General features: G+C 32.7%; 1 protein-coding gene across 2 annotated transcripts; it reads right to left on the bottom strand.

Moving 5' to 3' along the window:
- Nucleotides 1-17,089, bottom strand: LOC130625717 (uncharacterized). 2 transcript variants are annotated; one of them, XM_057440818.1, is made up of 7 exons: nucleotides 3,566-3,727; nucleotides 2,958-3,180; nucleotides 2,617-2,873; nucleotides 2,406-2,544; nucleotides 1,251-2,241; nucleotides 513-540; nucleotides 1-414 (listed from the first exon to the last, which is right to left on the bottom strand). In XM_057440818.1, exons 2-7 carry the CDS (start codon nucleotides 3,160-3,162, stop codon nucleotides 55-57), a joined length of 1,980 nt encoding a protein of 659 aa, XP_057296801.1. In that variant the 5' UTR covers nucleotides 3,163-3,180; nucleotides 3,566-3,727; the 3' UTR covers nucleotides 1-54. The 2 variants fall into 2 exon arrangements, with proteins under 2 accessions (XP_057296801.1, XP_057296802.1); XM_057440819.1 differs by lacking the exons at nucleotides 2,958-3,180; nucleotides 3,566-3,727 and adding an exon at nucleotides 16,635-17,089.
- Between the last annotated feature and the right edge of the window lie 7,194 nt (nucleotides 17,090-24,283).

Here is a 24,283-nt window from a genome sequence, read left to right on the forward strand (position 1 = left end):
TTTAAATATTTCAAACCTTCTTAACCAAAATTATAACTTTATATGGATTTACATTCAAGAGAAAGTATCAGTGTTTTTTCCGGAAAGTCTTTTCGATTTATAAAGCACGGCATAGTCATCCGATAGCACTGGAGTTGGAACAGAAACTGCTTTACTATTTTTGTGAAAATCATCTGATTCTTTATTTATTGCATCAGAAAACATATCTTGTTCGTCAGGTGGATTTTTTGTTTCAATAACTATCATTCCATTGTTAGTTGATGCCTCTGTAGTTTTGTTCACTACAGCATATTCTGACATTTCATCGTGGCATGTTTCCACTTCTTCACAAGCCTGATCTTCATTAAATACTCTTGTTGAGTGAAGAACATCACCGTCTGCATCGAACGCTGGATTACTAAGACCATTCATTTCCTGGTCAACAATACCAGAAATAATAAATAACAAATTAAATAACAAACTGATAACGTTGAAATAACTTCTTCGTTATTCTACTAAATATGTTTTCCTACCTGTTCACTTTTTCCTGTTTCGTATTTTCTAAAAAAAGAGATTATAGTGTGTATATGGTTGGCCCGAAAGATCGCATAAAATGCTACACATATCATGTCATAATTCAGCAAAATTTCCGTAATCTTCAACACAAATATTACTCATTAGATATTCGGAATAATTAATTTTTTAGATTTATAGTCGATACGATTTGCTACTTCAAAGAATATCCTCTATCGTACAATACAATTCTTAAGATACAAAATTCTTAAGAGTATTTAAGAGAATTTAGGAGATTCAATCCGCTTTTTCTGGATATTACGTCAATTAGCAGGAAAAACAGATATCTTAAGAGAATTTATTTTCGCAAGAAATTTTTTAAAACTCTAATTTAGTTTTTGCAAAAACTAATTGTTTGCAAGTTAAAAGGTCCAACGATTTTCGCCAATACGAGTTTTCCAATAATTTTCTTTAGAACTGGAAAATTAATTCCCTAAAGGCTCAAAAAAGTCAAGAGATTTTAGGAGAATTTAAATTGGTCAAAGCGCAACTTAAAATCACAAGAATCAAGGATGTTGAAGGAATTGAACAAGAAGACAAATTGGATTGGTTACAAATTTTAGGATTTTTTAGGATTTGTAAAAGGCGTTAAAAATCTGCCACAAGAAGTTTGGCAAACATTGCGTTTATTAAGTTAATATACCTTAATTCTTCATATATTATGCATGCCACTTTCTAATTAGAAATTTATTGTATACCTTGTTTTTTTTCTTTTATACCAAATCAGCAGTAGGAATATAATAATAGGTAACAGAGCGACCACACCACCGACAATGGCAATAACTAAAACAAGCGTATCTTCGTCTTTATTATTGTCTCCAACTGAACCGACGTTCGGTGCTTTCGTGGTTGCTGTTTTTTTTGTTGGTGAAGGTGGTGGTGCTAGTGATTTTGTTGCTTCTGTTGTCGATGCTGCTGTATTTGTTGGTGGCGCTGCTGTTGTTGTTGCTGATAGAGACAATGGTGGTGTTGTTGCCATGGTCGATGCTGTTGATATGCCTGTCGGTGTAGTTGCTGTTGGTTTTGTTGCTTTTGTTGTCAATGCTGCTGTATTTGTTGGTGGCGCTGCTGTTGTTGTTGTTAGCGATGGTGTTGTTGTTGCCATGTTCGTTGCTGCTGATATATCAGTTAGTGTAGTTGCTGTTGGTTTTGTTGCTTCTGTTGTCGATGCTGCTGTATTTTTTGGTGGTGCTGCTGCTGTTGTTGTGAGCGATGGTATTGTTGTTGCCATGTTCGTTGCTGCTGATATATCCGTTAGTGTAATTGGTGTTGGTTTTGTTGCTTCTGTTGTCGATGCTGCTGTATTTTTTGGTGGTGCTGCTGCTGTTTTTGTTGACGATGGTCTTGTTGTTACCATGCTCGTTGCTGCTGATATATCCGTTGGTGTAGTTGGTGTTCGTTTTGTTGCTTCTGTTGCCGATGCTGCTGTATATGTTTGTGGCACTGCTGCTGTTGTTATGAGTGGCAATGGTTGTGTTGTTGCCATGTTCAATGTTGTTGATATATCTGTCAATGTAGGTGCTAATGCTTTTGTTAGTTCTGTTATCGATGGTGCTGTAGTTGTAGATGTAGATGTAGATGGAGGTGCCGGTGTTATTGTTATTTCTGTGCCAAATATTTTTTTTGATGTTGCTTGCGTGAAGAATGTTGATGATGTTGTTTTTAATGGAGATAAACCATTTATTGGATCTAATAAGGTTAATGTATTCATATTATCTCATCATTTTATTTAATCATAGTTTTTCCTGTATTTAGCAACATGTTAAAATCTAAAATTAAAACCTGCCTTGCTCTTTATATCAACGTAATTCTTCAAATTACAAAGAAATCGAATTTGTTACTTTTTTACATACATTTAACATTTCCTTCGTATTTTACCATCACACATCTTGTTGTTGAGTGGGCCGCAATATTTCTCCCACTTTCATCCAAACAGTTAATAAATATTTTGAGAAGGAATCCATCCCAATGTTTAGTGAAACCTATTATAACCTAGAACAATAAATACTACTTTAGGTATTCTGTCACTAAGTCCACCTTCGTATATCAGAGTGATTTACCTACAGTTCCATCGGTTTGGTTGAATTGATAAGTTAAAGTTTTCCGAATTATATCATTGCCAATGTCAGTATCCCACACTGATTTATTCGCATTGACATTTTGAACAGCTATGTTCCCTGCAGTGTGATTTGCACATGTTACATTGGTTGAAGGGCGATTATTCTTAAGTAGTCGAACTTTAAATGTAATCATGTTTGATGGTTCGTTTGGTATAAAGCCAATAAGATCAGGGTCCGGTGAATCAAAATTCCAGTTACAATCTAATATGAACAGCTGTCAGTATAACTGTTTGTTACATTACTTATAGCAGTATAAAGGAAAAGGAGAATTAATATTACCCGTACCTGCTTGTTCCATACGCTTCATACAATCCACTTCCCCTGCTTGTCTCACCACATAAGTTCCATTACGACATGTTTGATTTCCCCAGGTATCTCCAGATTTGATTCGTTGAAATTGAAGTGTGTTGACGCGTACAAAGCCTAACACCATTATTATGCATCCAATTTTCATTTTGTTAAACTTTATTGCTTTGTCTTTAAATGACATACGTCGATTTGGTGGTTCCTTGGTAACAGAAACATTTCCTTGATTAAATGCTTAAGAAATTACCTTAAACTAAGGTATGTAGCGAAACACAGAAAATAAACTGTACTAATGGAAGGATATCATGTTAGTAAAATAAGGTTGAAGTGAGTGAACAAAGATTTTTTAGCTTTGTTACAATATAGGTATTACCTTAAGGGAAATAATTTCCTCGAAAAGGTAGTAAAATCATTTATGCTGAAAAACAATTATTTGGTAGGGTTTTTACTTTTTACCAACCTAAGACTTTTGTGGTTTTCATCAGATTTAAAAAACCAATGCGACTCAAACAACAGCGAAAAGTAATTCCTGCGAATAATCGATACAAACAATAATATGACAACCAAAACATAAACTATTATGTTACCTTAGCTTTACTACTAAGTAAAATAGTTGGCTATGATGTCACATAAGACACAGAAAGTAAAGAGCTGTACACAGTATACGATAGCTTTATATTTGTTGCTGCTTTTCAAAACATCCAACCAACTTTAATAATATTTTTGTCTGAAGTCTGATACGAAACTTGTTTTAATAAAATAAAAAAGACGGAAATTAAAGCGAAAAATACAACTATTATCAATTTGCAATGTTATGTCAATTAAAATGAAGTATTGAATTAAAAGCGTAGTAAGTTAATTAGTTTTACTTCAAACTTGATTTTTATGTCAGATGCGTTGTATTCAAGAACAAAAATTGAGATACATATTCTGGATTGGCAGGCTCTATTGCAACTTTGTTTGTTTTTTATATATTTGAATATTTCGCAATGCTCACAAGTAGCCGTTAAAAGTAGTGCAACAACCGTGTATTACTGTGTGCATATTGAGCATTCCTGAATGCATAGTATTTGTTTACAGATAATTTTAGATGACAAAATATTTTGACGACACCAAATATATAACCATAGATAAATTTTTAAAAGAGAAAGAGACACAAAGCGATAACTTTCTATTCAAATTCCTACTGTTAAGACAAACAATGCGGAGAAGGCGCGTCACTAGGTTTTAGCTCTTTTTGTGCGTTTTACGCAAAACGAGTAAATACCGATTCTTTAAGTATAAATTCCGATGATTTTTGATTTCCGTTGCCGCTACGTGTGGCGGAATTTTTAAAAATCGCCTGATAGAAGATAGATATATACATATATAGATAGAGACAGCACAGAGCCCGGAAGCTTCTACATTTTTGTCCAGGCTAAACGCTCGGAAAATTCCATTTCTTCGAAAGCCAATGAAGATACTTTATTTTAATATCTGTCAATTAAATGACCAATCTGAACAGAGAGTGTACTCTTCGTGTGACCAGAACATTCCATGTGCAGCTATGACTAAAAGTGCTTAGATTTTGTTTGTCGCCCCTTGTTGGTCTCTTTGATTTGGGTCGTAGCAGCTTTATTGATGAGGAGCTAAGCACTATTTTTTAAATTCGTGTATTTTATCAGGTAAGAATTATTTTATATATAGCTAAGTGAGAAAGGTGTGCTGGCTAGCTAGCTATCTCAATTTTTCTCAAACAAAACAATGACCAATCAGTTTCCTTAAAATGAAAACTTGCAACTAATCTGACTTCCCGAAAGAAATTCAAATTTGAGAATTTAAATTAAAAATGAATAATAAATAATCAGTTGACTTCAATAAATCAATTTTAACAAAATAAATCCTGTATTGTTCACAGGTTTCAAAACCATGCATCGCCCGCTTAATATTTTACTTGTTTAACAAAGATATCAAAAGTCGGCCTGTTTAAATTTATATACATATTTATATATATAATATACCTGTGGATCACATCGCATGGATTTGTATTTTTGTATTAAATTCCTTTTTAAATCAAAGAGGCAAAGAGAGGTTTAAAGGGAAAATAATTAAACAACCTGGTTTTAATGCAGTTTATGGTAAAATTGTATTCTTGTTTCTTATTTTAAACGTACTTTTTTTAGATCAGCTGTTATCAAACCTACACCATCAGCATTTTCAAAAAATTTACAACAAGAGAGTAAATTTTAAAGGTCTAAATACTGAAATATTCAAATGCTAATATGTATTTATTGCTGAATTAATAAACAATGAACTACTTTATTATTCAAATTGAGCTCTTTCAGAAGTTATTATATTCGAATCGTCAAGTTTCTACATAGCAAGATTTGTATTCTGGAATTTCCAGAATTTTCGTGATCACTTTTAAAAATATCCAGTTTTAACTATTTTTTTATTTATTGAGTTGTATTTTAACATTGCAGGTTAGTTACAAAAATAGTTGAGAATTGTGATACTCGTGATTTGTTTACCCATAATTCTCCATTTTCAAGATCTACTTTCAATTTTAAAATCCTATAGGCAAATTACGGAAATCCTAAAGCGGCAGGGCTTCTTGTTCTTGTTAAGGAATGAGAAAATTAAGGTTTTACATTGAATTTGCTCATAGTTTATTGTTTAAAAAGCTCTTAGGGGTTTACTCTGGAAATAATTTAACTGCATAATTTTAAAGAAGTTCAGCTGGAGAAGAAGCTCGAAAGGGAGGTAGCCATTTTGTTGTTGTGGTATATATGTCAAAGTAAAACGTTATTTTCCTAAAAAATTACTAAACCAAATATAAATCCTTTATACATATACAAAGGTAAGGGTTGATTGTTCACTATGAAATAATCTTTTAAGGACGATGGGTAGCCAAAGTTTAGAGACAAATTCTTTACTTTCGGTGTTGATAAAGTGTCTCTTTAAATGTGTTCGGTGTGTTTTTTGCACGTAAAATAAAATGGCGTTCTTTCCATTTACTGAATATATATTTAGGAGATTCCCTATTGGACAATGGATCTTTACATAAAAAACTAGATTTAGCAATTTGTCGTTTGTGTGGTAACTTTCTGAAAAGAGAACGTGGATATGTTAATCCTAAATCGACGATTGAGTACAAAGATATCATTTTTAACCAATTTAGCATATCTTTAGAAGAAAATTCAGAGGTAATCTCGTAGCTAAATATATTACAATTTTAATTTTTTCCAACATCTTTTGCCAGCGATAGCTAGCTTAGAGAAAAAATTGTGTAAAAAGAAAAGCTAACACTAATTTCTTGTGTAAATTAGGTTTATCCACAACAGCGTTGCAACACGTGCAAAAATAAGTTAGATAAAGCAAGGGCTGGTACAGACATCAGCATTGACTTGGCAGTGTTTGAGCCTTATTCAACTGATAATAAGTTGTGTATGCAATCAATTTCTTACTAGCAGAGTAAGAATGTTCATTGTAAATTTATGGTCAAATATTTTAATGAAATAAGCTTTTTGCGACTTAATCAACGTACAAGAGGGAGAACATATTATAGACCCAGTGTTACCGTGACAGCGGTGGAAGTCCCAATGACTATCATTATAAACCATAATATGACATAGAATATCTATGTTTATTCAAAGCTTGTAAACAATTTGAAAAATTTGCCGGAATTCTTGTCAGACGAAAATGTAAGTGCGATTTGTAGCTACTTCGGCAGCTTATCAATATGCACTGGGCATACAGAATTTTGTGATGTCTTGGCTAAAAGAATCAACATAAAAGATCCATTTCCAGGTGGTGATCAAAAAAGTTTTGCTCTTGCTGAGTCATCCAACCATCAGAAGTTATTAAAGGAAAATTTTAATGTGATACGCAGCGTGAACTGTTGCTGGATTGTTAAAGATGACACGTTTCATGAATGTAAATTAATAAAAAATACTGCTCACAAGATCAGGAGTCGTATAACCAGGGAATCTTTAAATGATCAGTTCACTAATAAACGTTTCTCAACCATTGAAAAACTCCAAGAAAGGTACAAAAACTTAGCTGTAGGTAAAGATAACCTCCTTAAAAAAGTTTCTCAGTATGCTATGAAAATAAATAAACTGCTTGATGAGACAGGAGTTTTCCTTCACGAAAATATTTCCGACGTTTATTCTGGTGTTATCTAAAACTAAATGCCAGAATTACAGGAGAGTACTCCACAGGATTTGTTGTTCCGGCAATAGATTGAAATGCTCTCTAAATCCAATAATGAATAGCATCATTTAGTAATAAGGCGGTGTCTCCGCATAAACATTACATCACCAGCAGCCCATCGACATATTGCTAGCAAAAGAAATGTTTTTTTCAATCCTTCCTCATGTAAACAAACAAACTAATTTTAATGTAAACAAACGAACTAATTTTTAAAAAATGTTATGCTGTGCTGGAAACAAAAGAGAAAAAGAAAGGAAATTACAAAGTGTAAGCACAATGATAACTCGCTTAAACAAGAAAAGAATGTCACAACATTTATGCACAGAGTATAACGATCTCGATCAATAATCCTGAACCAAAGCACCCAAAATGTCTAGCTGGCTTACCTCAAATGAGGTCCGCTCACATCGCGATTAAGCTTCTATCCCACTTTACAATAGGTGAAGAATCTTCAGAGGTAAGGCCAGTGCAGTCACACCCCCTTGCTGGCATAATGTGTTTTTTTGACCGGGGCAATAGGTGAAGTCGTCACTAACCAAAGATAAAACTAGTGCAGTCAAACCCATTTTTCTTACTATTAAAAAAAAAGAAATTAAAATTATCAAACAGAACGAAAAATTAAGTTTGAAAAACTGTTATAAATTTTTGTCCTGTGCAAAAAGTGGAGTCGTCACTATCCAAAACATAGAACCAGTACAGTCAAACAAACTTGCTGGCATAACTTTTATTATTATTTTGAATTTTTATTTCGACTGGGGTATAAAATGATGCCGTTACTTTCCAAAGACAAGGCTGAGGAAAAGACAATAGTCGAATCCCTCATGACAAACAACATGATTTGCGATGTTGTCATCTCCTCTTACCTCAACTTTTCAAAGAAAAACATAAAGGACTGCATACATTACGTAAACTTTCCTTTTAAGGGGCCACTGCACTTGGAAAGTGCTAATACAATGGAAATTAGTATTTTGGGCCAAAATAGATTAAACCCTCGCATTTCGACTCTTTTCCTAGCGAAAGGAATTTTTACGTACGCCCATAGCAACTATTTTCACCGTTCTTATTTAGCTTTCCATCTACTCTACCTGAAAAAAACATCATTCAATCCATGCACACGAATATCAAATCAAACCAAGTTACAAGTACCAACAAAGCAAACAACGCGACAAGGTCCTATGAAAGTGAAATTGAGCACGTCAGACTTTTGCACGTCATAAGTCGTTCAATCAGAAGTAACTTCTTCGAAATGTTTATTTAAGGACTGCATTTCTACGTCCCCGATTTATTGTGACTTGACCTTTAGGCACAGTGATGCACATATAATTTCCAATTGATGACATGCCCATTTTGGCGATTTTTAAAAAGGCGTGATATAACACTTAAATTATATAGTTGTTCTACGGCTTTACCGGTAGAACTTTAAAATAGGCTTCTTTTTTGTCGCCGTTTTTACTATCAAGACTAGTGAAGCACGGAAGAGTACCAGTCTAGTGTAGCGGTACGTGAATTAATAGTTTTTGAGTGTTGATAACAGAACTACCCTGTTAAACGGTACAAAAGGTACAAAAACCTTTTATTTTTACAAATAAATCATTTTGAATTATTAATTTATGTTCAGTTGGTTTCGCCAGTTTCACCAAGCTTCAACGATCGTTTGTTATTTTTTGGGGGGGATCTTAAACTTTATGAAGCCAGATTTGTGTTTGCTTACAAGAAGTTTCAACAGGCCAAAGAAAAAATTGTTTTTATTGATTTTTATGCTTCATTTAGGTTTCATAGGATCAGTGTTTACAAACTTGAACTTAATTTTTACATTCATATTTTTCTTTTTCCGTCCCGTATAGGAATGTAATAAATCAGTAATACGCCGGAGAAGTACCTGCTGAATCGGCTGGTTTATTTGTTTTAAAATGTTTTGAATTTTGTAGAAAAGAAAAATTCTAAAGGGGTTTTCACCTCAGAGAAAAATGTCTTGATCTTTTAGAATATTATACGTGACGTGGATAATACACTTAATTAAAATGTTTTCTTTCCTCAAAAAACAGCAACATTATTAAACAGTTGCGGAAGCATACTGGTTGACATAAAAAATAGCTTATTTTATCATAACGTAAGAGTTGAGCTATCACTCCACGTTTTCCTAAAACTCGTGCAAGATATAAATTTGGTGTTTTGTAACCCAGACCTTTATCTGAGAATATTTTTTAACTATTTAATTACTGCTGTGTGGATTTGGGCTGTTTTGATGATGGGGCAATAGAATGCGTAGTTGTTGCTATCTAATAAACTTTAAAAACAGCTCCATTGAACTCATTTTACATGATTTGTTAACGCAGTATGCAACATTTGAAATGATTTCCTGTTTAATTTTTTTTTAAATCCTACAACCTTTTTAGTTGCTGTGTGTTCTCACATTGTTGAAAGCTGGATATCAAAACATCAATCCTTATTTCTTTCACAATAAGACAATTAGAAATACTACGTAATCAATAAAAACTAGGGTGAAATAACTGCTAGCCCTAGTAAGTAATTAAGAAGAGAATGCAATAATTATTGGAGTCATTATCTTTAATAAAAATCAATTTTTACAGAATATATTGGTAATATCAGAGTTTACTTCATGCAAATAAAATGTAAATTATTGTAATTCATAAACACAAACACTTTATGCATACCAACAAAACGCATCCAATAACAATATACAAATACGCTCTTTCTTGTGGTTTACATTCAAGTTCGCTACCTTTCATTAATACCAAAGTTCGTTATAGTGGGCACTGTATCAATGAACACGCAAACTTTATTTCATTCGGTATTGCAACATATCACGGACCGGTTCGAATTTTATAGGAAACCACTTAAAATCCATTAAAATTCCATGCATACATCAGACAAAAAAATAATTTAAATAGCTTTTTAATCATTTTTAAGTACATCACAGCCCAAATCCCCCCCCAAGAAAGTGAAGAAATTGATTAAGACTATTGCTATTTTCTAACTCGCTGCGCTTAACCAAAAAAATACTTATTTATCTTCTAATTTCTGGTCAATAACTTCCGCTAGTGGTGTGTGATCTCAGTTTATTGTGTGCCGTAAAACAATATAACCATTTCCTGCAAACTACATTACAACTACTAAATTTAAAGTCTATGTATTTTCCAAATCGTAGCTACGCGGGATGCGAAAAACTCCGACTTTAGGGAAAAAACATATCCTTGGTGCCAGTGCTGCAGTCACTAACCCTCTAAGGTTAAAAGTAATGGGAAATAAACCTCGATTAAAACAATACCATTATAAACTCTTCAAAACAAAACTGCTTATATTAGACAAACAGACTAATGGACATGTCAGCGCTTTCATACCTTGCACACCATTTAAAAACCTAAAACCACGTGAATTGTCCTGGCCATACATACGAAAATAAATTCAACTATTTAGTAAGTCGATTACACCTCTTTTGGAAAAGGCGCGAGGTCTAATTAATAATTGAAAACACTACAAGCGACATACAAAACATTTTTATTTAAAGTCTTATCTCCAGACGGATTCCGCCCCTTCTCAATAACTGTTAAGAAGCTTTTCCAAATTGAATCAAAATGGACACACTTATAGTACGTCATGACAGGAACAAAATGGCAGCAAAAATCTTTTGCTTATGTCAGCAACTTTCTGTGACCTAATTAAAAGATTGAATTCTGCTTAAAATTAACTTAATTTAGTTTTATAGCGAATTTTCACATTCAGTTTAAGAAGTCTGAGAGTAAAATTTTACATAGTTCGCATAAAAGAACTCCAAAAATTACCCCAAATTCTGATTTTCGGGTAAAATCCGAAAAAATTGAGAAATCGGATTAACGACGTGTTTAAATTTAAAAAATGATTTCCCTGGATGGTAAGTTTCAAGTCATAAAAAAATGTTAACTAAAGTTATTATACTTTCCAGTTTATAAGGATTTTATAGATATTTTCAAGGGTAGTTTCGAATAATAGCCAATATATAACGAACTGAGAAGTACGGGACCTGTAAGTTTGGCATGCACAGGCGTCTAATAGATAAATACTAAGACTTAGTAAGTATCATAACTAGGTAACATATTGAGAAAAAGTTCTTACGAAAAATTGGCAGGGGTTCGGAATACACCCGCAGCCCTTCCCGCCTCGGTCAAACACGGTCAACTGTGCAAATATTCACTTAAAAAATTCTTAAAACAAAAAGACTGGAAATAAATGTTTTTAACGAATTAGAGAACACAATAACAATGTGTTGTTGCTGAAAAATACAGAACATTCCTATGGAAGATGTTTTTTATAAGCACTTTTAAAAAAAAGTGTAAATAATATAACCTTCGTCGGTCACAGATTCTCCATTAAAATAATAGACGTTATTAAAACCCGTAAAAGAATGAACATAAATAATGTTTTAAAGTGTATTGGCTTCTGGTCACGATGCTGTAAAATTTATGTCGCTTGCTTAACAACTGAAATTAATTATAGCTAAAAAGGCTGAAATCGAGTGCCACTATACTGAACCAAAATGTACACGTATTATAAAAACACTAGAAATGTTTCTTCACAACGTCATTAGAATCTAACGTACTTATAAGATCGCATTTAACATAGTCAAACCATTCATCTCTCGAGATAACCAAATGTTTTTGTTTATGACTCGGCGCAACTTCGTAACCGTCGTAACTTTGACTGTCTTTACTTAAACTAGCGTAGTTCGATTGTTAGATGTCTTTATTCGACGATGATAATGGTCATCAACCTAAAATTAGTTAACAAGTTAGAAAATACAATCACGCATTATCATGTGTCAGTCAGATTCTTCATTGGATATTAGAAATTTTTCTTTTTCAGTTGTTTAAACAATTAACCGTACATTTAGGGTAAATCCAATTTTTTTACTATAGTGGGATGGTACAATATTAATTTATTTTTTTAATATTTGCATTGGTAAATGTCTAAAAGCTCTTATTAACAAAATAATAACAGTGCATCACTAACTTGAGTGGTTTTTTTGTTGATTGTGAAATTAACTGAGGTAGATAATTCAACGTCGTTAAATACCTTAGTTTAAAGGGCCGGTTGTGGAAGTCCCATGAAATGCTACACACTGATGGTGTCACTTTAAAAAACACCCAGTTCGGTCTGTGAACGGTTGGCGCTAGGGAGGGCATCCAGCTGTAAAACAATGCCAAAACTCTTTATTAATGGCCGTAAGAACAGTTGATCAAACAAACTGCGTAAACAGGGCTGGAACTCTAACGTCGTCCCCTAAAGGGTAAATGTTTAATAATGATCACTGTTTTATCGAGTTATAGGTCATTCACAATTACAGTTTTAAAATAAACGGAAAGAGGTGATGATAATAACCCACAGCATCTATTTACTAATTATTTTTTTTATAGTTTACAATTATATATAGGATTTGAGATAAAGTTCAACGTCTAATAAAAAGATAAAACTCTATTACTATTAAAATCTTTTGGGTGATTTAAAGAGAAAAAAATTATGTTGAGGAAAATTTGCCAATTGGTTTCACACTTTACTAGCTGTTATTTTTTATATATACTTTATGTGAACATTCATGACAGAATGCTATGTGAGATTTCAAATTTTAACCTTGCAATCCAATTTTACACCTAAATATAAATTTCTGGCAGAGACACAATTTAGTGTTTATTTTTCACATTTTATGTCAACTTTTGGCAGGGTTTGTAATAAGCTAACTGTAATATATATATTGACAAAGATTTGTTTTTGACATTCATCAGTTTTTTTTGTATGTGACATTATGAGTGATTTAAATTTTATGGGTGAGATGTAGTTTGAAATGCTTTGGTGAACTTCTTTCCTAATAGTTTTTGCATTGTCAGAGGGTCAGGGCAAGTAATTTTAGTAGATTTAGATTTGAAATGTCACATTATACTGCAGTTTTTTTAAATGTTCAATTTTTTTGGTCATTTACATAATAATGCAGATTGCAAGATTCACACTGTTGTATTGTTTGTTTTTTGATGGACATATATCTGTTACATGAATTAAATGAGAAATCAGTGGATTTTTTCACGGGAAACAGCTAGTCTCTTATAATAATACAAAGACTGGGTCTGTTTGTAACAGGCAAAGTGGATAAGTTCATTTTCTTTTGATGCCGCCGAAAAACTTATGTCTAATATGTTAAATTTTCTGACGTTACGGCGCGACGTCAATAACACTACCTTAGCGTCAATATACTATATTAAATTAATGAAGCCATTACAGTGCACCTAAAAGTTAGAGGCCAAATAACTTGGAAACGTGGTGGTGACGTCAATGATTTTTAACCGCGTAGGTAACTAGGGAGCACCTAGGACCAATTTGGGTAACTTTCCAAAACCTAGTTCCCCAATCCGTTTCGGAATGGACGGGTTGATGACGTCATTAAAAAACCTTTATACCCCAATATCTCTGCAACCGTTTGTCAAAAGTACATGATCCTATACATTTTCTTGATCATCGTTTCAAGGTCTATACGATGAAGGTAACAGGGATATAAGTTTTTGAAAATTTGTTTTTGCATTTTAACGGGCCATTGCTGACGTCAGCAATTTTTTTAAACCCTTTTATGTCCTTTGTTGTTCGAAGAAAAGATATGATCCTATGTATTATTTTGATCAGCGTTGCAACATCTACACGTTAGAGGCAACGAATAAACTAAATTTCCAATTTTTTGGGATTTGCAACGCTGACGTGAGCAAACCAACTTTTTCAATGTCCTATTGCCTAATTCGATTTTTCCACGGGTCTTTCTCGACTAGTATATTTTATTTTATTTTTATTTATATCTAAATTATAAAATGTTTTACTATTGTACATTATCGACTATAAATAAATGAATTGATTGATTGATTGATTGACAAATAAATGCCGCAATCACGAATAAATGTCGCAATCCATGATAAATGTGACAATCAAGAAAAAAATGTCCCGATCACGAAAAAGTGTCGCAATCAGTAATAAATTTCGCCATACATCTTTCCCGAATTTAAATTATCGATTACATCAGCGGCATGAAAACGAAGCACTTTTTAGTAAACTTTGTAAACACTAAAAATACAGCTGGTGGGTGTGATACTTTTATGAGTTGTGAATGATCTTTTATTGTGTATTTTTCTAAAGGATTGCAGGTTTTTCTTAACGAAACCACTTATAATGTATTTAAAAACATACTTGTCTTGTAAAAGAAGAATATGTATTTGTGATGGCGAGTAGCAATCAGAAAGGTCAGCAAGAAATTTATCATAATTTAATCTATCCAGGTGTATCAACCTCTCGACCTGGTAACCCTTGTTGCGTACTGTTATGCAAAAGTTCTACTCTTAATAAACCCAGAGTTAAACAGGCATTGGAATGTTTTCATTTCCATCGGATCCAAGTTTGAGAAAACACTGGGTAAGCATCATTTCAAGATATCGTAAAAGGGGAGGTGTGATGTGTTAACAGTAAATAAGAACACAAAAGTATGAGAAGTCCACTTTGAAGTACACTGTGTAAAATTAGGTTTTAGTTGTGAACGGAAAACATTAATCAATAGCTCTGTGCATTATATATTTACGTATTTACAAACAAAATAATACAACACAAAAAAGGAAAAGTCCGAAAAAAGAGCACTTCCTGTAGTAGTCGAAACAGATTCTGAAAGCACATATGAAAGTTCTTCATCTGATTCTGCTTAGATCACTGAAGAACTACCTGGTTTTTTCACTCTTGATGAATTAGAAACTATCAAAACTGAGGAATTCAATGTTAAAAGAAAAACTAATTGATGATACTATAAACGACTTTACTGAACAGGTAGCTGTGTGTGTAATGTTGATTTAATTTACCCCAATCTTTTGGGATTAATACAGAATTTACATCAATAAACTCATAGGGTTGTGTTTCGTTATGTTTTGATTTATTTGAAGTATTTGATATATATTAATATTAGTAACAATCTTGATGGTATGTTTTAACGGTAGTAGTTGGTGTGACAATGTAGATCGAACAAGAAAGGTCGCATATTTAATGTTGTTTTTTCTTTTTCGTGTACTGTCAATACAATGAGCCAACCAACCCGTTTGTCAACCATAAGCATATCTTCTTGCAGTTTTAATATTCTGCGATTTATGTTACACAAACTATCATTAATTCTAGGATCATATAACGTTAGATGGATACTTTTTTGTCAGAATTACTTTTTACAGGGCTGACTTTAACTATCTTTAAAAAAATTCTGTTTTTATTTAGAGCAAATGTAGTTGTTGATGTGAAAATGCTATCAGCAGATATGTATAGTTCATCCATAAACTTTCTGCCACGCTCCAAAGTCTTAATAATTGCCACACCGTGCTGTTTACCACTATTTTAGCGATGCATTTCAATTTCTTTTATCGTGAACGGTGGCATTCCATCCATGTTTTCCCTCACGCTTGTTCTTCAGTTTCATCAAAGACTAAATCTATATTTTCCTCAATTATTTTAAGCAAAATATCTCTCATAGTATTGTTTTCCTCCATGTTTATATGAACGCGAAAAATGTTTACCAAGATTTGCCTCGTTTTCATGCACGCAGTATTTTACAAAATATAAATTCGGGAAGGTGTATTGAGAATGTCGCAGTTACAATCAATATCGCAAAGCTGAATTCCTCGCTATACTAAAACGGAATTTTAAAATACTAAAAGACATTCAAAAGACACTCGTCTTCTTATCTTATTTTTGCAGATAAGATAAAATAACACATCTTTACTTTTTATGTGTCATCCTTTTTACTGTTTCGGTGAAGATACCATTGAGATGCTTTTAATATCAAAATCGGCATCACTAACCTTCAAATATGAATTGTGCTAGGCCTATACGTACCGTTTGTTATAATTATTTAATCTGAGAAATGTCATGTGGCATCTTTCATCACCGCTATTATTCATTTATTTTTTAGAAATTTTGATACCAACCGAAACTCGTGCAAACACTCGTCTGTGCACGATTCTATAGCTGTGCTACAGACACACTAAATTCAATATATGAAAGACCCACTACCGACTAATTCTTTTACTATCAGTACACATTCCACATATGTATGCATCAAGTAGTAGAAGAATTCAAAAAAGTGCATTAATTGTTTACTTTCTGATTTTTTAAATCCATAAAAAAAATTTTCTCATCTTTCGTAAAAAATGTTTTTTTGTGATAGTTACATGTCAAAGATTTCGGGAAACAAGTTTTCCTTTTGGATTCTGCACTACAAGCAAGTGCGTATATTACATGCCTGCGTTGCTAGTAGCGCGTCTAATGTAAATCCAACAGTTCAATACTGTTCTCTCGCAAGAAGCTGCCGGCGCGAAATCACCAAAAAAGTAGTTGTTTTTTTGTGTTTATCAAGAAGATGTAAAATAAATGATTGTATATTGAGACATTTATTAGCGTTACCCGTACCTGCTTGTTCCATACGTTGAATGCTGTCCACTTCCTCTGCTTGTCTCACCACATACGTTCCATTACGACATGTTTGATTTCCCAAGATGTCTCCAGATTTGCTTCGTTGAAATTGAAATAAATTAACAAGTAGCAAATGAGACAACGTTAGTATGTACACATTCTTCATTTTTGTGTATTGGAATTTTGTTTTTCCTATAGAAATATACACTACTTATCATTAGCATGAAATCCACCAGAATATGTTAAGTGGGCACGCAATCTTTAGGCTTCACTCTTGAAAGATTGTTCTTTAATTAATTTAGGGGCGTCACTGTGAAAAATAATTATACCAGATGTGGTAAAAGATTAGTTTCAATTTTGTTTTACTCCGTTTAGGATCAATTATAAGGTGTAATAAACCAAACTCATCGTTGTACTGGAAGTCCCAGAGATTAGTAATTCAGAAACACCACTTAAGTGCCAAAATTTTGTAAAATAAAAACCGTTTTTTAGGAATTCCTAATCAGAAAATAAGCATGAACTCACTTATAACCACCTTTAAAAAAGCATACTAGAATTTTAAAAAAAGATTTTTTAGTTCTCGTATATTTCATTTGCCTACAGGCTCGTGAAATATGTACATATTTCCGATATTTTTCTCGGCACTGTACGATAACTACTACATCTCTATAATAATAGCCGTATTTTGTCTGTGTGTACGCGAGAGCCGCGTCCCGTAACGGAATCACGAAATTTTTAAAATGTGCACCAATACCAAATGTGATATATTTTTAACGACTTTGTTTTGACCGCGTGCGCGTAGTATAGCAATCACGACGCCTGATTCCAAAAACAATCAAAGATTTTCGCGATTAATAGGATCCAAGATTTTCGCTTAAAAAACATTTCAATATATTTTCGCGGGTGAATGAACAAAAGGCCATTTTGATTCTTAAAAACAATCCAAGATTTTCGCGTGTAAATGAACGAAGGTCATTTTGATTTTGAAAGTAGTCGGTGTGTGGAAGGTTTGTAGGCCTGTTTGACTTTTCTATCTTCTAAAAACTTGATATTTTTTTAATATTAGTTTTCTCTTTGTTTGCAATGTTAAGATAAATATATTGTCACGTTTTTTAGCTGCGTACAGATCTTAATCGCACGAGTTTTGGATTTTTGGCTAGGAACGAAGATTTTGCTGCCTAGCTAGCCATCTACAGCTTTACTTATTACTATTCTGTATGGCATAAGAGCACTTTATCCTAGCCAATTTATTTTTATGTTGTGGATGTAGCCATATAACTAGCTATTTGGCTAAAAAGAGAGAGTATAAAAATGCAGTTTGACTACAACAATATTCTTAAGCAATAATTCTTATGCTAAATGCTGTTAGCTACCGAGATAGCGACATCTTTTATTATTTTCCTGAAAACTTTTTCTGCACATAAAATGGATGAGCAATTGTTTTCGCTGGAGGGGTAAAGACAGGCTGTTCCCTGTGTTTTCATTTTAACCGAAGTTGCAATGAAGTTTTTCTGGAAAAGAGTATTACATCTGTCCAACACTGTTTAACTGTACTAAGCGGTTAGTCCAGTGTTAACAACAGACTGTTTTTTGCAAAAAGGTTGTTATGCATATGTGCATGTCCAAGCAGTTTACCTCTACTATGGGGTCAACCTGACAATTAATTTTTAAACTTTCTCGGGAATCACACCTGTATGAATGTGCAACTCTGTTTACCTGGACTAACCGTTCAGCCCTGTGTTAGCAATGCACTGTTTCTTGCATTTTTATTTAGACAGCCTGCGAGAAAGTTTTTTTAAAAGTGTATATTTCCCTGTACGCCTGTGCAACACCGTTTAACCAAGCGCTCAGCTCGGTGTCATGATTCATTTTTTTAACTTTTACAAAAACTTATTCCGCAAAATAAAATAATATTGACTGATTGTTTTGCTATGGTGGAGTATCAACGGTTTGTAAACTCTGTTTTTATTTTAGCTATCGTTGCGGGAAAGTTATTTTTTGAAAAATACGTTTCAGTTGCAACACTATAATGGTGTATGCGCTTTACTTGATTTATAACATACTGCATACCTGCACTAAATCGCTCCACCTGATCGTGTGGTGCAGTTTACGGCTGTTATTAGGCGCGCCACAGAGTGTTCACTGCCGGCTCACGCCTTGACTTATGGCTTACCCCCGCATTTCGACGCCGGGTTTACCCGGCTAGTATACAATAATATGGTAGATCGTATCGTACGATCATAAACTTATCCCAAGAGGGAAGTAATTATCTGAAAATAGAAATAATGGCATAGACGCATTACTTCTTTTGAGAATTGGCTTGTCCCTATGGATCAACAAGACTCAAATTCCACTCCAAATCAAAATTATTTGTAGCGATAGAGAGTATAAAAAGGTTCTCAATGGCAGATCGCTTTTTACAGCAAACTACATCCTCCAAAACTACACTATGATTTTGAGCTTTCACTTTTCATTTTGAGCTTTCACTTTTTCCAGTCAAGGCAGAAACACGACTCTAATATTTTTGCCGAAAAGTAGGAGCAAACTATCATTGCTTCTAAACCTAACACAGTCAAAATTTTGGAAATTCGCCGTAAATAAAGCGAATTCTAATGTAATTCTCCTTCAAGATAATATACTTATTTATTGCTTCTTCTATCCACCTGCAATAACTGCGAAATTAAGAGTTTTAAGAAACGTTCTAGTTACGAAATGCTCTAATTACGTGATTTTCGTGTTTATGATGTGTTGTACCGCTCATCGAAAGTAAAAGTTAACAAAACCAAATCAATTAATATGATACTAGCTGTTTCCCGTGGAAGAATCCACTGTATTCCATTTAATTTATGTAGCAGATATATGTCCATCAAAAAACAAACAATACAGCAGTGCGCATCTTACATCTGCATTATTATATAAATGACCAAAAAAATTAAAGGTTTTCAACAACTGTAGTATTTATGTGACATTTAAAATCTAAATCTACTAAAATTACTGTTCTGACCATCTGACAAATGCGAAAATTATTCGGAAAAAATTTTTCAAAAGCATTTCAACATACATCTCACCCATAAAATTTAAATCACTCAAAACGCCACATATATACAAAAAAGCTGATCAAACACAAATCTCTCTCATTGTATATGTTAAAATCAGTTAGTTTATTGCAAACCCTGCCAAAGGTTGACACAAAATGTGAAAAATAAACAATAAATTTTGCCTAAGTAGAAATTTTTATCTAAGGTGTTAAAAAGGGATTTGCAAGGATAAATTATAATGCAATAAAACATTATTTGATATATTGCATACGGTCCTTCTTCACCAAACTGTAGACAAAATGCCAACAAAATAACGGTGTTTAAATCTAAAATTAATAAAGTCCTTTTAGCAATTTGCATGCTGTTTTACCATCAATAAAGTAAACAAAATTTCAAATCTCACATAGTATTCTGTCACAAATTCTCATAAAATATATATATAAGTCATAATGAGTCATGTTAAACAACATCAATCAATCTGTATATAAGTTCATTTTATGTCAATTTTTGCACCAATTTTGCAACACAAAATACAAATTCTAAATAATACTAAAATCTCTTATTTTATTCCTTCGCATACCGACGGTCTCCCACAAAAGTTTAATCAAAATGTAAAAAATGAGAGGTAACGACAAAATCAAAGTTTGCAAAATTTAATTATTTCGGTATATATGTCTACTGCATATGGCCTCTAAAACAATATTTTAATCCAAAATGCCAAAGAAAAACAGTTTGCAACAAAAATCAGTTATTTCGATAATATTGCATACACTCTTTCCTCACAAAAGCTTCACAAACTGTAAAAAAAAGAATGGTTGTAGGGAGTGCTTCTGATTCAACAAAAAAAAGTTTTTTTTGACATATTGCATCTAGCCCTCACCCATTAAATCTTACACAAAATTTCCAAAACTATATACAATTTAGAACACATCAAATTTAAATCGAGAAGGATCAGTCATTTCGATATATTGCACGGAGTCCTCCCCAGTAAGAATTTATACAAAATATAGAAAAACAAAGCTTGCAAGGTTTAAAATTGAATTCTTCTTCTGTGTATATATATATGGTCCTTCCTCGCAAAATTAGCATAAAATGTCAAAAAGGTTCAGATATAACATCTAACACAACAAAAATCAGTTCTATGAGTATATGTCATGCCATTGCCTTCCACCAAATGTTCCCCAAAGTTTCACAGACACAGCCTGTAAATTAAAAACAACTAAGATCAGGTATTTTGGTCTATTTCATACCATTCTGTTCCAAAACTTATAAAATGTAAAAATTTAGTGGTAAAACAGAAATTTGCAAAATTCAATTTTTTTAAATGCATGTATATTATATGCCTTCTACAACAATAAGTTAATTCAAAATGTCAAAAAGAAGAAAAAAATAGCTTACAATGAGTATAAAATTGAAATCAACAAAGTAGCTTTTTTGGTGTATTAAATATAAGCCATACGCACAAAAGTTTACACTAAATGTAAGAAAATGGTTGTGTTTAGTAATTCTAAATTAAGAAAAGTCAGTTCTTTTAGCATGCTGATTAAGGTTTTTGCCCACAAATTCTTACATGAAAATGTCAAAACCACAATTTAAAACAAATTAAATTTACATTTTAAAAATAAGTAATTTCTGAACTTTATTTTCAGAATATTTGGAGGAAAAGAACTTCGCAAACCAAAAAAACCCAGGAAAATGTTTAAAATTTTCAGGGTTAATAACGTTTGATGGGTTTTGTGGGAATATATATACTGGGAATCTTTAGTTTAAACAGCAGCTAATAGCTAGTCACTTAAATATAAACGGGAGACTTAGCTAGGTATAAAGAACATGGCTACATATATATATATATTCCTAGCTAGCTAGCTAGCTAGTTGTTGGTGGTGGTTGGCTTTTTATGATGCTAGCTGTAAAACATGTCTGGCAACAATAATATAATCAAAACTGAAAATAAAACATGAAAAAACCTTACAGAACCTTGCTATGATTAATTTATAAAACCATGCTCTTCTTCAAATGTTTTTTTAAAGATTTATTTTGAATGAAAGAGTAGAGAATACTCAAAAAGAACAGCCATCTTTTTCGTAAACAAAATTTCCGTTTTATGCTAGGAACTTCATTTAACAGTCCGTATGCTTTGTGGATATCTAATACCGTTTCATATGTAGCGATACCTATATATATATGCTAACATAGAGTTTTTTGACATAAGGGTATATATATTTATATTGTTATTAGCAGCGGGTTATATATTTACACCTTATGTGCGACTTCTATGAAGTACATCCCTAATCTTTTTAGTTAAATTCTAGCGTACAGCCACGTCATAAGAAAGTGACCCGTGATTTCCGTGTCGCGGACTCACAGTTTTACTCACGCAAGGGAATTAATATATAAGATTGCAGATGTATTTCAGACGGAATATGCTTTTTTTTTCACAATGCTTTTGTGGTAAGAAAAATTGCTCACTTGTTTTTCCTATCACACATATGTTGTTCAACACTCAAGCAAGTTGAAATGAGTTTTGTCTTTCCATTGTTGTATGTTGTCTGTTGTGCAAAACAAAAAATAAACTTGATGTTTTCATTGTTATTTGCCAATTTAAATTGATGCCAGATTAAAGGTAGTTGTAATTTTTCCGGAGTCATAATTAGTTATTGTTAGTTAGCAGCTACATGGAAATGTAACAGTGTGAAATGTAACAGTGAAATGTAACTTAGCTTCACTCCGATTGCTTCCATTTTTACTTTTCCCGCCTTTTCGAGCTCTGCAAAATTTACGTTGCAGCTTTGCTCTAGGAGATAATTTTGTCAGGAGGCTGGTAATTAGCCTTTAATAGAAAAGATAGCCAAATCATTTTAATTTACATTTATCACGAGAAGCTTGTTTAGCTAATTAAAAGGTATATACATATCCTTTTTACGCAACATTTTAAACTTTTCTTCGATATCTATCCATCTACAATTCCTCACTAATTACGTAATAACAAAGCAGCAAGCTATTTAATGATTTGACTGGTCTAATGACTCTTTACTTTTAATTGTTAGAGGATGACTCTCTAAAGATTTCTGTGTAAAGCAAGATCTCCATTTTTCAATTATAGTCTGTACGATCAAGATATAATTGGAAAGGAGAAGACCCTTCGGACAATACGAGTCGTGTGCACGCAGCAACATAAAAACAAACCGTAAAATAAAAAACATCGAAAGAAAAAACATATTTGGTATTGTTTTCAACATTACGAATTCCTGTTAAGGAGATATTTTATGTGTCCCCTGTTGCCTGGACTAAGATCATTTGTTGTTCTTAAAACCTTAACCTGATTGTTGTCTTACTGCTTCTTATTGGATTCTGTTTTCACGAAGCTTATACAAAACCCAGAGCAATAAGATATAGCTAATTTTTAAGCATGAGTTAAGCGCATACTTTGCCAGTCAACCTGAAAAGGTAAAAACATTATCAGCCATTAGTTAACAAATATGTGAAATAACACAAGAAAAGTTATAAGGCAATGCTTTTATTATTTAATTATTTAAATCGACAGGTAGATAATTTTTTCATAGAGCTCCTTCTTAACTTTGGATGTTTAGAGAGCCTAGGCTAGCCTTTGACAGACGTTTTGAGTTACAATTGCGATATTATTGCGATTGGGAATGAGGAATAAGAAACTTAGATATTTTGTGAATTGCGGATTTGTGTCCAAATTTATGTTCATGATTGTAGATCATACCTGTTGTCTTTCACAATGGTCATCTACACGTAGAGAAACTTTAACTTCATTTACCCCCATGTATGTATATGATAGCTTCGATGTGACAAAATAGTTATTAGCAACAAGGTACAAGTCCAATATAAATTTAATAATCAAGATTGCGTTTTCTTTTTGTAAAAGATCTAACAGGTAATAACTGAAACGAAACCAGCTTTCAATTCCGATAATAAAATAAAAAGAGAACTATTCATTGCTTATTTAATACTGTATTAGATTAAAGGTTTATTTAATCAACGATAATGCACGCTCTCTTGTTCAATATTGCCCATTATTAACTGATATCTATATTCAGCACGGTATAACTTTTGACCTCATAGAAACCAAAATGGTAGCTAAAAATGTAAACAAATAACATTACCAGAGAATAGTTAAACAAAAACAAAACCCTCATATTGTTAAACTACGCTAATCCGCAAAAACCAACAACAAATTAATAACATAGCGGGACATTTAGAGGAAAGTCATAAAATAGAATCCATGATTCGCATAAACAAAATAATGCGTATTTCCAATGCTCACTGGCCTTGGGGAATCCATTTTGCCACAAAAATGTAACTATATTGTTATATGTGGATAATATTGAAATGATAAATACATTGCGGTACAGGGAATGCTAACAGGTTGGGTTCATCATTGTGGTGGTTAGCTACCTCTTTGTAAATTATTTTCTCTGGAAGTAAGTTTTTTTTTCATTATTGTGCCTAAACTAGAAGGTTTTTTTTACCATACTTAGGTAAATTATCTTTGAAATTGCGATCTCGTTTAACCAACACATTTGATAAGAATCTTCCATGTTGTAAGCTTAGGGTTATTTTCAAATCTGTTTGTAGAATTAG

Source organism: Hydractinia symbiolongicarpus, chromosome 14 (assembly GCF_029227915.1).
Source record: "Hydractinia symbiolongicarpus strain clone_291-10 chromosome 14, HSymV2.1, whole genome shotgun sequence".
NCBI lineage: Eukaryota > Metazoa > Cnidaria > Hydrozoa > Anthoathecata > Hydractiniidae > Hydractinia > Hydractinia symbiolongicarpus.

Excerpts from the sequence above, each read along its gene's own strand:
- LOC130625717 (XM_057440818.1), bottom strand. The coding sequence starts at position 3,162 with ATGTCATTTAAAGACAAAGCAATAAAGTTTAACAAAATGAAAATTGGA. Across the intron at positions 2,545-2,616 it reads TCAACCAAACCGATGGAACT|GTTATAATAGGTTTCACTAA; the intron begins GTAGGTAAATCA and ends TTATTGTTCTAG. Across the intron at positions 541-1,250 it reads TATAAAAGAAAAAAAACAAG|AAAATACGAAACAGGAAAAA; the intron begins GTATACAATAAA and ends CTCTTTTTTTAG.